Genomic DNA, 14,126 nt, shown 5'->3' on the forward strand with positions numbered 1-14,126 from the left:
ACAACGGGGTGGTGCCTTACCGCACCGCAGGCGAACGCGCGGTAGCGTTCGTGGTGGTGCTTCAGGATTCCAATGTATTGCGTCCAAGATCAGAACGAGCTTGCCGGCGGCCAGCAAATAGAATAAATGAGAGCTGCTCCTAGGGTGCTTCTACTTCTTCTAGATTAATGACTTATTTTGACCTTTTCGACAAGTTCGGGGACCAGTAGCAGCTTCGCTTTGCGACTATAATGAATGGCAACAACCTTCTCATTTGACCATTCTTGGATCTCCTTTTCATTTTTTTAATGTTGCCAAATGATCCAAATTGTATATTTTTTAGGTCACCCTTTATGGATCAACTATGTAAAAAATCAACCAAATTCAAAATCGTTTGGTAATTTAACAAGTATCCAATAAATAAACAAACAATGTTATTCAAATGAAACTGAAATTTTGACAACGTTAATTGAATGGTTAAACAATTTCTAATTTGATTGATTTTTTTTCTTTCAGATTTAATGTTTATAAAGTGAATTAGAAAATAAACGATTTCAATCGTCATATAACATTATAAGAAGAAAATAAGAGCCGAGAATGTCGGATTGAGAAAGTCAAGGTATCTATAACAAATTAACCACATAAAAATAAAAACAGAAATTCATCAAATAAACGATTGAAAGTTGAAAAGTATTTTAGAAGCTCTTCTTACCAAACAACTTTTAGATCTTCTCACTCTCTCCAGCAGCTCGCTCTTTCAATCAGGCTATCAGCCCCTCATTACGTGTTTGTTTCACAACAGCCCTTGGGCCCGGGCTTAAGTTTTATTCGGGGAGACATAGGCCATTTATGTATGGACCTTGGGTTGAGTTTTCTAGAGCCCAACTCTAGTTTGGGCTAAGGTCGTTATTTGGAAAGAAACTTACCTACGTCAGGATGCGTTGTCGCGGTATGTTCACCACTTTATTCTTCTTTACCTCCAACCCGAAAAATGAATTGAATAAAATAACCAGTTTGGTTCACTCGTTTCAGTCAATTATTCAATATATCGGTTGATATTACACAACTCGATCTGGTTCAATTCATCAATTCAAATGCTTAACCTTATTGTGGTATTTCAGTCCAATTGCACATTATGATATGTTTTACCGTACTAGTTTATGTGTGATTGAGTTAAGATATTATAGCACTAAAAAAAATATTGACCATAAATAATGTTCATCATAACACTCGAATTAGTGATATTTTTTTAGCAAGTGATACTAAAATCAAATTTCTAGATCTATTTTTAGTAAACCACATAATGTGACGATTAATGGTTAGACAATTATTTTAATCATTAAAATATAAGTTCAATCATCAACTGTCACATTATGTGGTGTAGAATAAATGATGAAAATCATCATGAGGCCATGTCCCCGCCAAAAGAGGGGGAAAAGGAGAAAAACCCAACTTCCAAATAACTGCCAAATTTTCAGTGGCTAAAACTGAGCAGCATGCATGATACACCTCTTCCTCTAAAATGGCTTCTTCTCTTGCCTTCCTTCAACCTCTCTCCAATGTCTCTTCCTCTTCAACCCTCCTCTTTCTCCGTAATCCCCACCATATCCCTTCTTCTTCCTCCTCCTTAAAACCCTCCAATTTCCCCAAAACCCTCCCATTCAAATCCCTCACCGCCTCATTCTCCCTCGCAGAATCAGACTCCCCCAAATCTTTCCAACCCAACGGTCCAAGTTTTCAATCTTTCCTCCAAGAATTAGCCGTAAGCATCCATTTCCCATTTCGAATTCGATCCTTTACGTCAAATTTTGAACCTTTAATTATTGGCGTTGCTTAATTTATATGTAATTTATTAAAGTGCGATTTTTTTTTTCAATTTTTTTTTTAGCTGTGCAGGACAGCTTTGATCTTCCACCGGACTACTTTGCGCAGCTTCCTAACGATCTCCGGCTCGATGTAAGTGGGCTTTTTTCAATCTGTGTGAATTACCCAGTTGTTGAATTCGATATAGAATGTGGCTTTAGAACTTGAGCTGACAATTTTTGAAATTTTGTTTTTGGGTATGTGTGAAGCTGAATGATGCAGCATTTGATCTTTCAAATGGAAGGGTTATCGACGAGGTTGGTTATTTTTAAGCCTCTGCTTCTGCATTCTGATTTGAAATTTGATTACATTCTTAGTTTGATGAGTAGTAGTATGAACATGACTAGTGTTCCGTTTCCGAAATTTCACCCAAGTTTCAACTCTTTTTGGTAAGAATGGTGTATGTATCAATGATTCAAATGTTTAATATAACGAAACGGGATGTGAAAGAATCACACATTATCCATGTCATGCCTCTCATGTATTCGGCCAAACGATTCGAAGTTTATAAGTAAGCTATCAAAATTACTGGCTAATTAAGTTACTGTCTTTGAATTTACTCTTTTTGCAGTGTGGTCAAGAGTTAGGAGAGACATTGTTAAATCTCTCTCGCGCATGGGAGCAAGCCGATACATCAACTTCCCATGCTTTAGCTAGCAAGCTCCCTGGGTTGGAGGACTCTATGACAGGCAATGCCAAATCAGGCAAGAACAGAGTTATATGAAATTGATGCTTAAAATATATTCTCAGTAGTTTGATTCAAGAGCTTATATCTGTTATTATAGCATTTGGAAAGCGTTTGGTTTCTGCCGGAAGAAGATTTCAGTCTATGGGACAGTATGGCCAAGGTGAACTGCAAAAGGTATGTTTTATTACTTGGACATGAGATAGATACTGTGGCGAACTAAATAATCTTTCAAAGGAACAAGAGATGGATAGACAGATAGATAGATAGTTGGAGTAGTTTGTGTTTATTTGTTTGTTTAGACTGGTTTTATTGAGTTTTCGTTACTATTGTTCTCATGCTTCTTTACTCCAAAGGTCAAAATTGTTCCATAAAGTTTGTTAATAGCGTTTGGAACTATTTGCTTCAAATCAAACTCATGAGTATTACTGTGTTGGACGAGATATGTCAACATTCAACATTGACACTTTGCATTTACCCCACTGCCAACATACGACTGTTTAGTTATAGTAGGCATTAGTCGTAGACGATAACTTATCTGACTTTTAGAAGAGCTACGGGCTAAGAGTTACAACATGCCATTTTCCTTGCCAGCTTTTAGAAGATATTTATATGGATCTTCAACCCTCCTCTTTCTCCGTAATCCCCATCATATCCCTTCTTCTTCCTCCTCCTTAAAACCCTCCAATTTCCTCAAAACCCTCCCATTCAAATCCCTCACCGCCTCATTCTCCCTCGCAGAATCAGACTCCCCCAAATCTTTCCAACCCAACGGTCCAAATTTTCAATCTTTCCTCCAAGAATTAGCTGTAAGCATCCATTTCCCATTTCGAATTCGATCCTTTACGTCAAATTTTGAACCTTTAATAACTGGCGTTGCTTAATTTATATGTAATTTATTAAAGTGTGATTTTTTTTTTTAACTTTTTTTTTTTTTTGGGCCGTGCAGGACAGCTTTGATCTTCCACCGGACTACTTTGCGCAGCTTCCTAACGATCTCCGGCTCGATGTAAGTGGGGTTTTTTTTCAATCTGTGTGAATTACCCAGTTGTTGAATTCGATAAAGAATGTGGCTGTAGAATTTGAGCTGACAATTTTTGAAATTTTGTTTTTGGGTATGTGTGAAGCTGAATGATGCAGCATTTGATCTTTCAAATGGAAGGGTCATCGACGAGGTTAGTTATTTTTAAGCCTCTGCTTCTGCATTCTGATTTGAAATTTGATTACATTCTTAGTTTGATGAGTAGTAGTATGAACATGACTAGTGTTCCGTTTCCGAAATTTCACCCAAGTTTCAACTCTTTTTGGTAAGAATGGTGTATGTATCAATGATTTAAATGATTATTATAACGAAACGGGATGTGCAAGAATCACACATTATCCATGTCATGCCTCTCATGTATTCGGCCAAACGATTCAAAGTTTATAAGTAAGCTATCAAAATTACTGGCTAATTAAGTTACTGTCTTTGAATTTACTCTTTTTGCAGTGTGGTCAAGAGTTAGGAGAGACATTGTTAAATCTCTCTCGCGCATGGGAACAAGCCGATACATCAACTTCCCATGCTTTAGCTAGCAAGCTCCCTGGGTTGGAGGACTCTATGACAGGCAATGCCAAATCAGGCAAGAACAGAGTTATATGAAATTGATGCTTAAAATATCTTATCGGGAGTTTGATTCAAGAGCTTATATCTGTTATTATAGCATTTGGAAAGCGTTTGGTTTCTGCCGGAAGAAGATTTCAGTCTATGGGACAGTATGGCCAAGGTGAACTGCAAAAGGTATGTTTTGTTACTTGGACAAGAGATAGATATTGTGGCGGACTAAATAATCTTTCAAAAGAACAAAGATGGATAGACAGATAGAAAGATAGTTCGAGTAGTTTGTCTTTATTTGTTTGCTTAGACTGGTTTTATTGAGTTTTCGTTACTATTGTTCTCATGCTTCTTTACTCCAAATGTCAAAATTGTTCCATAAAGTTTGTTAATAGCATTTGGAACTATTTACTTCAAATCAAACTCATGAGCATTACTGTGTCGGACGAGATATGAAGTTTGAGTTATAAAAGGTTATACTAGTACTCTACCTGCTGCCAATTCTTTAAATTTCATTCCGAACCAGCTCAATTGTTTAACTCTTGTAATTTCAGGTTTTCTATCAACTAGGAGGTCGATTATCATGGGAGCGAGCTTAGCTTCTTTTGTTCTAATATCGGCGATGGCAGCAGTAGCAGTTTCTTCCATGTAAAACAATCAAATAGAATACAGGAAAAGGAGAATCAACTAAAGGTTGGAAGGTTCCTAAACGATCACAAATCTCACGTACCAACAAGATACTCCTATGCCAATATTACAAAGATGACAAATGGATTCAAGAACAAGTTAGGTGAAGGAGGTTTTGGAAGTGTTTACAGCGGAGAGCTTCCAACTAATGGAGTTCCAGTCGCCGTAAAAGTCCTCAGTGATTCGAAAGGAAATGGAGAAGATTGTGTTAACGCAGTGGTAACCATTGGCAGAATTCACCATGTCAATGTGGTTCGCCTACTCGGGTCTTCTGCCGAAGGAGGCAAGCGTGCGCTTATTTACGAGCTCATGCCAAACGGGTTCCTAGAGAACTTCATCACATTTAAAGATCAATCCAACAACGCTTCGTTTGATTGGCAGAAAGTTCACAACATCGTCAATGGTACAGCGAAGGGAATCGAGTATCTTCACCAAGGGTGCGACCACATGATCCTCCACTTTGATATCAAACCTCATAACATACTGTTAGACCATGGTTTCAATCCTAAGATCTCGGATTTTGGTCTTGCTAAACTCTGTTCCAAGGAAGATAGTTTCATATCTATGACAGCTGCTAGAGGCACCGTGGGCTACATTGCACCAGAAGTGTTCAGTGGGAACTTCGGGAGCATGTCCCACAAGTCAGATGTGTACAGTTTCGGTATGCTAGTGCTTGAAATTGTTGGATCCAGAAAACAACCTGCTCTTACATCTGGAACCAGTGAGGTCTACTTTCCGGAATGGGTTTACAAATCGTCTAGTTCCAGGAGAAGCGTTGGATTTGAAGCTATATACCGATGAGGACACTCAGATTGCTAAGAAACTGGTGACTGGCACTATGGTGCATCCAGTGGTACCCGAAGAATCGCCCTTCCATGAAAGCAGTTGTTCGAATGCTAGAAGGAGGCCTTGAAAGCTTGAGCATACCACGAAATCCATTTGCTTCCACAAGTACTCAGACAGATGAACCAAGAAACAGAGAGTCAAGTTAATATTTCAGTAATATTCAAATGCACATTTGTAAAAGTTGTATTAAATCAAGAGAAATGTCTTACATGCCATTTAGGTATCCATATAATCCACTAAAATTTGTGATGCAAGTGCTTTTCAATAAAGTTAGTAAATAATCATTTGAACAATGTTTTTGGTTAGAAATCCTGATTGAATATATTCCTAGGGTTTCATAGATTATTAGGCTGGATTTTTATTTATAATCCTTCAAAATACCAATTGATGCACCCCATTAATCTCCCAATTTGAGATTTACGCTCCCAACAATCCCCTCTCCCCCCTCCCCCCATAAAAAAAAATCTCATTTGCAGCGGCACACATGAACAACACATATCATTGATATTCCTGGTATAGTAGATGCTATCACACATACAATTATACTCAATTTGACGGAATTGTTTGATCTTAAAGGGGATCTTCTATAATTTCGCACGTGAGGGGCTATTTCTTTGACCATTCACTGACAATGATGATTGATAGGTGCAATTAGACCAAACGACATAGAGAAACAATAATTCATCAAATAAATGATTGAAAGTTAAAAAGTATTTGGAAGCACTTAGTACCAAATGCATCGGTTTCAACTTTCATGTTTTTTTTCTTCACTCTACTAAGGGCCGTTGGAAAAAAGAAAGCTTCCAAAACTACCAAATTTTTGTGGCAGAAACATAAGATGATGATACAATTGGCACGGATCAGTATCCGTTTATGAGTAATTTCTTCTTCTTCCAAGGATGATTATTTCTGGAATAGAGGCCGCGGTTCCGGTAGCACTATCATGTAACAGGGAAGATTCCTCGTCGACATCCGTCTCATCAGATGGATCCTCCATTGGCATTTGCTGGGGACAGAAAAAAGGTTTCGGCGGCATCTGCAAGGCTTCGACTTCACCTTCAAGCATCTCTACAACTTTGCTCATACAAGGGCGATCCGCTGGCTTCAGTTGAATGCACCACAATGCAACCATAAGCATCCTCTTGGTTACTTTCTTATCAGACTCGCAGGCATTCTCAATTTCAATGCTCAATCCTTTCTGTAGTTGCTCGTAAATCCATGAAGGGAAGTATATTTGGCTTGAGTTTTGTGCGTGTGCATTCAAGTTCTTCCTCCGTCCTGCCATTTCCAATAGCAACATTCCGAAGCTATACACATCAGCTTTCTTTGAAACTCCTCCGATAGATCTGTAGAACAATTCTGGAGCCATATATCCAAATGTGCCTCTCACAGCAGTAAGAGAAACGGTGTTGTTATCTCTAGGGTAAAATCTTGCAAGGCCAAAGTCGGAAATTTTAGCAGCAAAGTTTTCATCGAGAAGAATGTTGTGAGGTTTGATGTCAAAGTGCAAAATTTGCATATCGCATCCCTGGTGTAGATATTCAATTGCACGAGCCACACCGAGAGCTATCTCATGCATTACATCCCAACTAAGAATTACATTCTTTTCTTTCTCAGAAAAGATATATTTGTCAAGAGATCCATTAGGCATGAAGTCATAAACAAGAGCTCTTTTCGATCCCTCCGAACAAAATCCAATTAGTTGCACCACATTGACATGATGAATTCTTCCTATTGTGGCAACTTCACTGATGAAATCTTGCCCTTTGCCTTTGGTACCACTCAACATCTTTACTGCAACAAGATGACCGTCTTGCAGCAACCCTTTGAAAACAGAACCAAAGCCTCCTTGACCGAGTTTATCTTTGAGATTACGTGTCATCTTTTTAATATCTGAATAGGAATACCTCCTCGGCATAAGATTCTTGTACGCATACAAGAATTCTTCAACTGCATCATCATCTTCCTTTAGGAACTTTCTCCAATACAGTTTGCGGCCGCAGAAACCCAACAAAACAATAATGCCAAGTACCCATCGTGCTATCAGATTCCATCCTGCCATAGGAATAGGCCGTTAGTAGGTGTTCATCCTGCCATAACAATTTTACCTTTGAAAAAATTATGAGCTCACATGCGTGCACACATATATTCTTTAAAATGAATTACCAGTGATCTTGGCAGCTGCTATGAAACCTGTGTGAAACAAAATCAATGGAGAAATGATTTAGGATCAAGAAAAGGGAAGGATTAACTCGGAAATTCTAGTGACGTGACATATAGCGTTACAGCATAAGCTCAATATCACACTAATGCGAATTATAAGTAATCTAAATACCATTTGATATAACTTACCAGGATTCAAAGATTCAAGGAAACCTGCAAAGATACATCAGTGTCAATAAGAGATGTCACGAAAAATTCGGCATTCTAAAATCGTAAAGTTTACTAAACACATCACACATGCATAAAACTGATAATATTCCTAATGTATAAATGAATGACATTTCTCTGAAAGCTCCACTGAGACTACGTATCATTTGCCTTGCCATGATTTGTGAAACACACCGACTTAGTGCGTTAATTAAATTGATAAACAACATACTCACAATGGAAGGATTGGTATCGGCTGCCGCAGAGAAATCTCTCCCATGAAAGCTTAAATCCCCTTTGCAACTTATCGTGGATGGAAGATAAAGTGAAGTTCCCGATTTCTTCTAACAAGGCAAGAATGGTTGTGCCCATATCACAAGCCATACCCCCCTCTCTAGTAAAAAAAAAATCAACCTCAAAAGGTCCTTCTACAATATAAGAATATGAAGTCGCAGAAGAGGTATTGCAATTGTATTTTACGTAGTCCAGGGACTCAACTGGGAACTGGCAATCAAAGAAAACCAAGTAATCGTTGGCCCCATAACCATATGCCTGGTATCGATCTATTGCGCTGAAGTTACGCGTTGTTAAAGTGCGGAGTGGCCGAGGGGGGCAAGTATCGCTTAGCAGACCAGGATCCACAAGATGAATTGTATGATCATCATAGTTGATTTTCCTCACATAATATGTGCCATTGTAGAGATTTAGAATGGTGTTGTTATGTTGGCATGATAATACCGCTGGATGGTTGAGACAATTCTGATCAGACGAAGAACCATTCAACCGAAAAGGGTATCTAATGTTGTGGAGATCCCCGCAAGAAACAGGCGGACAGTGTTTTTTTCCCTTGGCATCACAAATTGCAAAGGAAATAGCAAAAGCTACAGCACATGTTAACCAGATACTTTTAACGAGCATTGTTGCGAAGCAAGCGCTTGAGATCATAGGAAAATCAAGGAGAAAGATGATGAAAGAAAGTTAACCATTACAACGGGGGGATTGTTTCTGCAAAGTCTTCTGGGATCTCAACTACCAGTCCATAAATGCATGCTCATCAGGTTACGAAGAAACTAGGATGCTTCCACCAATCCAATTGCCAAGAAAGTAACACCAGGATGATGACAATTGGAGCCAAAAGTCATTGATGATGGTGATGTGTTGACCCACCAAGTCAAGTGATAAGGCAAAACAGTATTCCGAGCAGACATGGCTGCAGTCTCCGAAATATATTGCATCGACCGTTGATGAAATAAAGATCGGAGAGTTGGAGACTGGAGATGGATACTCTGCTTCTGCCACTATTTTTCTTGCTTATAATTGTCTTCCCAATGGCCATGATTGTACCCAGCAGAGCAGCTGATCCTCATGACTGCCCGGTTACAAGGTGTAGGCCTGATGGTCCAGTTATCCGGTTTCCATTCCGTCTAAAACACCATCCTCCTTACTGTGGCCATCCAGAGTTCGAAGTTTTCTGCTCACAAAATATGACCATGATTAAGCTCTTGCCGCTTTCGGGAACCTTTCCTATACAATCTATTGATTACCAAAAAGATCAGTTTCAGATCTACGATGCGGATGGTTGCCTCCCGAAACACCTTCTTAATTCTACCATCTCCACGTACTCACTCTTTCAACCAGTAAACAATTTTGTGTTTTACAACAGTTGCGGTTTTGATCTCGAATATTATCCAGACTTATTGAACGTAACACTTTTAAATTGTAGCACAGCACAAAGTTTTAGCACAGAGAGCTCCCATGTGTACTTCATGCCGATTAAATGTCTCAGCGTCCCGGGGAGTCATCAAGTTCTAGCTGCTCTACAGAGTACTACTGCAGATAAACTGCCGATGTCTACTTGCACTCTTTTGAGACAGCTTGATCTTCCAATACGATATGTGGACGGTTCTATGCACGACTGTGAACCGAGCAAGGTTTTATTCCTGCAATGGAAGAAGTCATATTATCTGCGATCTACCTCATTGTCTATCCCTATCCCAGCATGTCAAAACTGCAGTACCTATGAAGACTGCGATATCATTACCGACACAAATCAAATGCAGTGTTTTCCTTATGATAGCGTGGCAGCAGTCCCGAAAGGTACGTAGTTTCCCTGATCCATCCTTTTAAGGGCCTGTAACTGGTTTAGTACGCCATGCACTGGACTGAACTTGGACCGTGCTAACAGTCCAAGCTAATAGTCCAAGCGTTGCTCTTTGAAAAATTACAAAAACAAAATAACTATGTACTTTTAACTAAATTTGTTTTCTCCTACTTAACTTTAGGTGTATCAACTGGATCTATTATCATAGGAGTAAGCATAGCTTGTTTTGGTCTCCTATCGTTGACAGCGGCAGCCATCCTCTACCATGTAAAAAAATCAAAAGGGAGAGAGGAAAAGGAGAATGAAATCGAGATTGAGAGGTTCCTAAAAGATCACAAATCTCATGTACCAACAAGATACACACATGGTGATATAAAGAGGATGACAAACGGATTCAAGAAGAAGTTAGGCGAAGGAGGTTTCGGAAGTGTTTACAGTGGAGAGCTTCCAAATGGAGTTCCGGTTGCCATAAAAGTCCTCAATGATTCTAAAGGAAAGGGGGAAGATTTTATTAATGAAGTGGGAACAATTGGCAGGATTCACCATGTTAACGTGGTTCGTCTACTTGGGTTTGCTGCAGGAGGAGGCAAGCGTGCTGTCATTTATGAGCTCATGCCGAACGGGTCTCTAGAGAAGTTTATCTCTACTACAGAACCCAACAAGAACCCACTAGATTGGGAGAAAATTCACAGCATCGTCGCTGGTATAGCAAAGGGAATCGAGTATCTTCACCAAGGGTGTGACCAGAGGATCCTCCACTTTGACATCAAGCCACGTAACATACTGTTAGACGATGACTTCAATCCTAAGATCTCGGATTTTGGTGTTGCTAAACTGTGTTCCAAGGGAGACAGTATCATATCCATGACGGCTGCTAGGGGCACAGTAGGGTATATTGCACCAGAAGTGTTTAATGGGAACTTCGGGAGCGTGTCCTACAAATCAGATGTCTATAGTTTTGGGATGCTAGTGTTTGAAATTGTTGGAGCCAAAAAACAACCTGCTCTTACATCTGGAAACAATGAGGTCTACTTTCCTGAATTGGTTTACAACCGTCTAGTTCAAGGAGAAGCTTTGGATTTGAAGCTAGATACCGATGAAGATGCTCAGATTGCTAAGAAACTAGTGATTGTGGCACTTTGGTGCATCCAGTGGTACCCGGTAAATCGCCCTTCCATGAAAGCGGTTGTTAGAATGCTAGAAGGAGGCCTTGAAAACTTGATGATGCCACCAAATCCATTTCCTTCCACAAGTACTCAGACAGATCAACCAAGAACAACACTGTTAAGTTAATTTGTCACACTAATCAGTAGTGTCATGCATATTTGTAAAAGTAGCACGAAAATGAGTATTGTAAGTGCTTTTCAATTAAGTTAGTAAATAATCACTTGTATCATGTTTTTCGTTAGAATGATTATTAGAACATGTGAATCCAATAAAAAACTAATTGACAATAGATGGAAAACCCAAATCAGTTCAAATGTTACGCGAAGTTTTAATATCTCAATTAGAGATTTATGAGCCCCCCTCCCTTCTCCAACAAACGTGTAGCAACACATGAACAATACATATCGAAGAACGTAAAAGCGCATGTGGCCAACACGTGAATTGCTCGTTTACCATGATACAATGTAGGCATTCAACTCAAAACCAATTTTGGAACAATGGAGGGGCCACAATCATTTAAATTAATTGTGCTGAACCCATGTGGTTTCTCATAGTGAGAGACAACACGCCTAACGGTCCTGGGTTTTTGGCAGGTCAATCCAGAAACTGCACCACAATTTCTGCCATGTCCAAATGGGAGACCAATTAATCACCCTATGAAGTTCGAATGAAATTACTTACAAGTTTCCTTGGAAGACTTGACCATTGACAATGAATACTGATTGGCGCGTTTTGACCCAACGATTATAATGAATGGTGTCTTTTCATTTGAATGATCTCGACTCTTCTTTTCATTTTTTTATGTTACCGAATTATCCGAATTGTGTATTTTTTTAGGTCAATTTTTAACAGAAATTCATCAAATAAATGATTTTTATTTAACTCTTTAAAATCCTTCAAAATACTAATTGATACACCCCTTTAATATCCCGATTTAAGATTTACACTCCCAACAACCCCCCTCCTCGCCCCATAATACATCACCCTCTTTTTTCTCTCACGTGCAACGACATATATGAACTACACATATTTGTCAAGAGATCTATTAGGCGTGAAGTCATAAACAAGAGCTCTTTTCGATCCCTCCGAACAAAATCCAATTAGTTTACTAAACACATCACACATGCATAAAACTGATTAATATTCCTAATGTATAAATGAATGACATTTCTCTGAAAGCTCCACCGAGACTACATATCATTTGCCTTGCCATGATTTGTGAAAACACACCGAATTAGCGCGTTAATTAAATTGGTAAACAACATACTCACAGTGGATGCTGATGGATTGGTCTCGGCTGCCGCAGAGGAGAAATCCCTCCCATGAAAGCTTAAATCCCCTTTGCAACTCATGGTGGATGAAAGAAGATGAAGTGAAGTTCCCGATTTCTTCTAACAAGGCAAGAATGGTTATGGTTGTGGCCCTATCACAAGATAAATTCCCAGCCGCTCTATTCAGAAGAGCTCCATTTACAATATAAGAATATGAAGTCGCAGAAGAGGTATTGCAATTGTATTTTACGTAGTCCAGGGACTCAACTGGGAACTGGCAATCAACGAAAACCAAGTAATCGTTGGCCCCATAACCATATGCCTGCTATCGATCTATTGCGCTGAAGTTACGCGTTGTTAAAGTGCGGAGTGGCCAAGGGGGGCAAGTATCGCTTAGCAGACCAGGATCCACAACATGAATTGTATGATCATCATAGTTGATTTTCCTCACATAATATGTGCCATTGTAGAGATTTAGAATGGTGTTGTTATGTTGGCATGATAATACCGCTGGATGGTTGAGACAATTCTGATCAGACGAAGAACCATTCAACCGAAAAGGGTATCTAATGTTGTGGAGATCCCCGCAAGAAACCGGCGGACAGTGTTTTGGTCCCTTAATTACAAAGCATATAGCAACAGCTACAGCATATGTTAACCAGATACTAATTTTAACGATCATTGTTGCGAAGCAAGCGCTTGCGATCATAGGAAAATTAAGGAGAAAGATGATGAAAGAAAGTTAACCATTACGACGGGTGGATTCTTTCTGCAAAGAAAGTAACACCAGGATGATGACAATTGGAGCCAAAAGTCATTGATGATGGTTAGGCCGGCCTTCAGTAAGGATTCACTAAATACATTAAAAATTATATTTTTACATCAAAATCATTAAAAATGCATGCAGCATGCTCATCGGGTTACGAAGAAACTCAGGCTGATGACAATTAGTGCCAAAAAAGTCATTGATGATGGTCCGGCCTGCCTTGAGAAGGGATTCACCAAATGCATTAAAAATCCTACTTTTACATCAAAATCATTAAAAATGCATGCTCATCGGGTTAAGAAGAAACTAAGATGCTTCCACCAATCCACTTGCCAGGAAGGTAACACCAGGATGATGACAATTGGAGCCAAAGGTCACAGGCCGGCCTTGAGAAAGGATTCACCAAATGCATTAAAAATTCTACTTTTACATCAAAATCATTAAAAATGCATTCTCATCGGGTTACGAAGAAACTAAGATGCTTCCACCAATCCACTTGCCAAGAAAGTAACACCACGATGACGAAAATTAGAGCCAAAAAAGTCACAGGCCGGCCTTGAGAAAGGATTCACTAAATACATAAAAAAATTATTGCTACATCAAATATTATTAAAAATTAAAAAATATCATTAAAAATTAATATAAAAAAATTATAGATATACAAACATTACTTTAGTATCACACGTTTTTGGACGCAGATGTACTAAATATTTGTAGTCAAGAGTGTAAAATTGAGAGTGAAGAACAATAAAACTTGATGATCAAGAGAGTAAAGAACAACAAAACTTGATTGACGA

General features: G+C 39.0%; 3 protein-coding genes and 1 pseudogene across 3 annotated transcripts; 3 read left to right on the forward strand and 1 right to left on the reverse strand.

Annotated features, from left to right (window-relative positions):
• The first annotated feature begins 1,416 nt into the window (after nt 1–1,416).
• On the forward strand, nt 1,417–5,947 carry LOC103414004 (uncharacterized). Its single transcript, XM_029090172.2, has 10 exons — nt 1,417–1,741; nt 1,876–1,935; nt 2,052–2,099; nt 2,414–2,546; nt 2,628–2,704; nt 3,477–3,536; nt 3,655–3,702; nt 4,017–4,149; nt 4,231–4,307; nt 4,676–5,947. Exons 1-10 carry the CDS (start codon nt 1,502–1,504, stop codon nt 4,718–4,720), a joined length of 921 nt encoding a protein of 306 aa, XP_028946005.1. The 5' UTR covers nt 1,417–1,501; the 3' UTR covers nt 4,721–5,947.
• Nucleotides 4,743–5,947, forward strand: LOC114820046 (rust resistance kinase Lr10-like; annotated as a pseudogene).
• A 377-nt stretch (nt 5,948–6,324) lies between these two features.
• LOC103451088 (LEAF RUST 10 DISEASE-RESISTANCE LOCUS RECEPTOR-LIKE PROTEIN KINASE-like 2.4) lies at nt 6,325–9,114 on the reverse strand. Its single transcript, XM_008390522.4, has 4 exons — nt 8,261–9,114; nt 8,007–8,030; nt 7,821–7,847; nt 6,325–7,709 (listed from the first exon to the last, which is right to left on the reverse strand). The coding sequence occupies exons 1-4, from the start codon at nt 8,967–8,969 to the stop codon at nt 6,526–6,528; spliced, it is 1,944 nt and encodes a 647-aa protein (XP_008388744.3). The 5' UTR covers nt 8,970–9,114; the 3' UTR covers nt 6,325–6,525.
• Nucleotides 9,115–9,150: 36 nt separating this feature from the next.
• On the forward strand, nt 9,151–11,596 carry LOC103451090 (rust resistance kinase Lr10-like). The gene is made up of 2 exons (XM_008390523.4): nt 9,151–10,121; nt 10,307–11,596. Exons 1-2 carry the CDS (start codon nt 9,302–9,304, stop codon nt 11,416–11,418), a joined length of 1,932 nt encoding a protein of 643 aa, XP_008388745.3. The 5' UTR covers nt 9,151–9,301; the 3' UTR covers nt 11,419–11,596.
• Nucleotides 11,597–14,126: the final 2,530 nt, after the last annotated feature.

This window comes from Malus domestica, chromosome 12 (assembly GCF_042453785.1).
Source record: "Malus domestica chromosome 12, GDT2T_hap1".
NCBI classification, from domain to species: Eukaryota; Viridiplantae; Streptophyta; class Magnoliopsida; order Rosales; family Rosaceae; genus Malus; species Malus domestica.

Coding starts and splice junctions, on each gene's coding strand:
- LOC103414004 (XM_029090172.2), top strand. CDS start 1,502: ATGGCTTCTTCTCTTGCCTTCCTTCAACCTCTCTCCAATGTCTCTTCC. Junction 2,705..3,476: donor GCCAAGGTGAACTGCAAAAG/GTATGTTTTATT, acceptor TGGGCCGTGCAG/GACAGCTTTGATCTTCCACC. Junction 4,308..4,675: donor GCCAAGGTGAACTGCAAAAG/GTATGTTTTGTT, acceptor TTGTAATTTCAG/GTTTTCTATCAACTAGGAGG.
- LOC103451090 (XM_008390523.4), top strand. CDS start 9,302: ATGGATACTCTGCTTCTGCCACTATTTTTCTTGCTTATAATTGTCTTC. Junction 10,122..10,306: donor CGTGGCAGCAGTCCCGAAAG/GTACGTAGTTTC, acceptor ACTTAACTTTAG/GTGTATCAACTGGATCTATT.
- LOC103451088 (XM_008390522.4), bottom strand. CDS start 8,969: ATGATCTCAAGCGCTTGCTTCGCAACAATGCTCGTTAAAAGTATCTGG. Junction 8,031..8,260: donor CCGATACCAATCCTTCCATT/GTGAGTATGTTG, acceptor GTATCTTTGCAG/GTTTCCTTGAATCTTTGAAT. Junction 7,710..7,820: donor AGCAGCTGCCAAGATCACTG/GTAATTCATTTT, acceptor TTCCTATGGCAG/GATGGAATCTGATAGCACGA.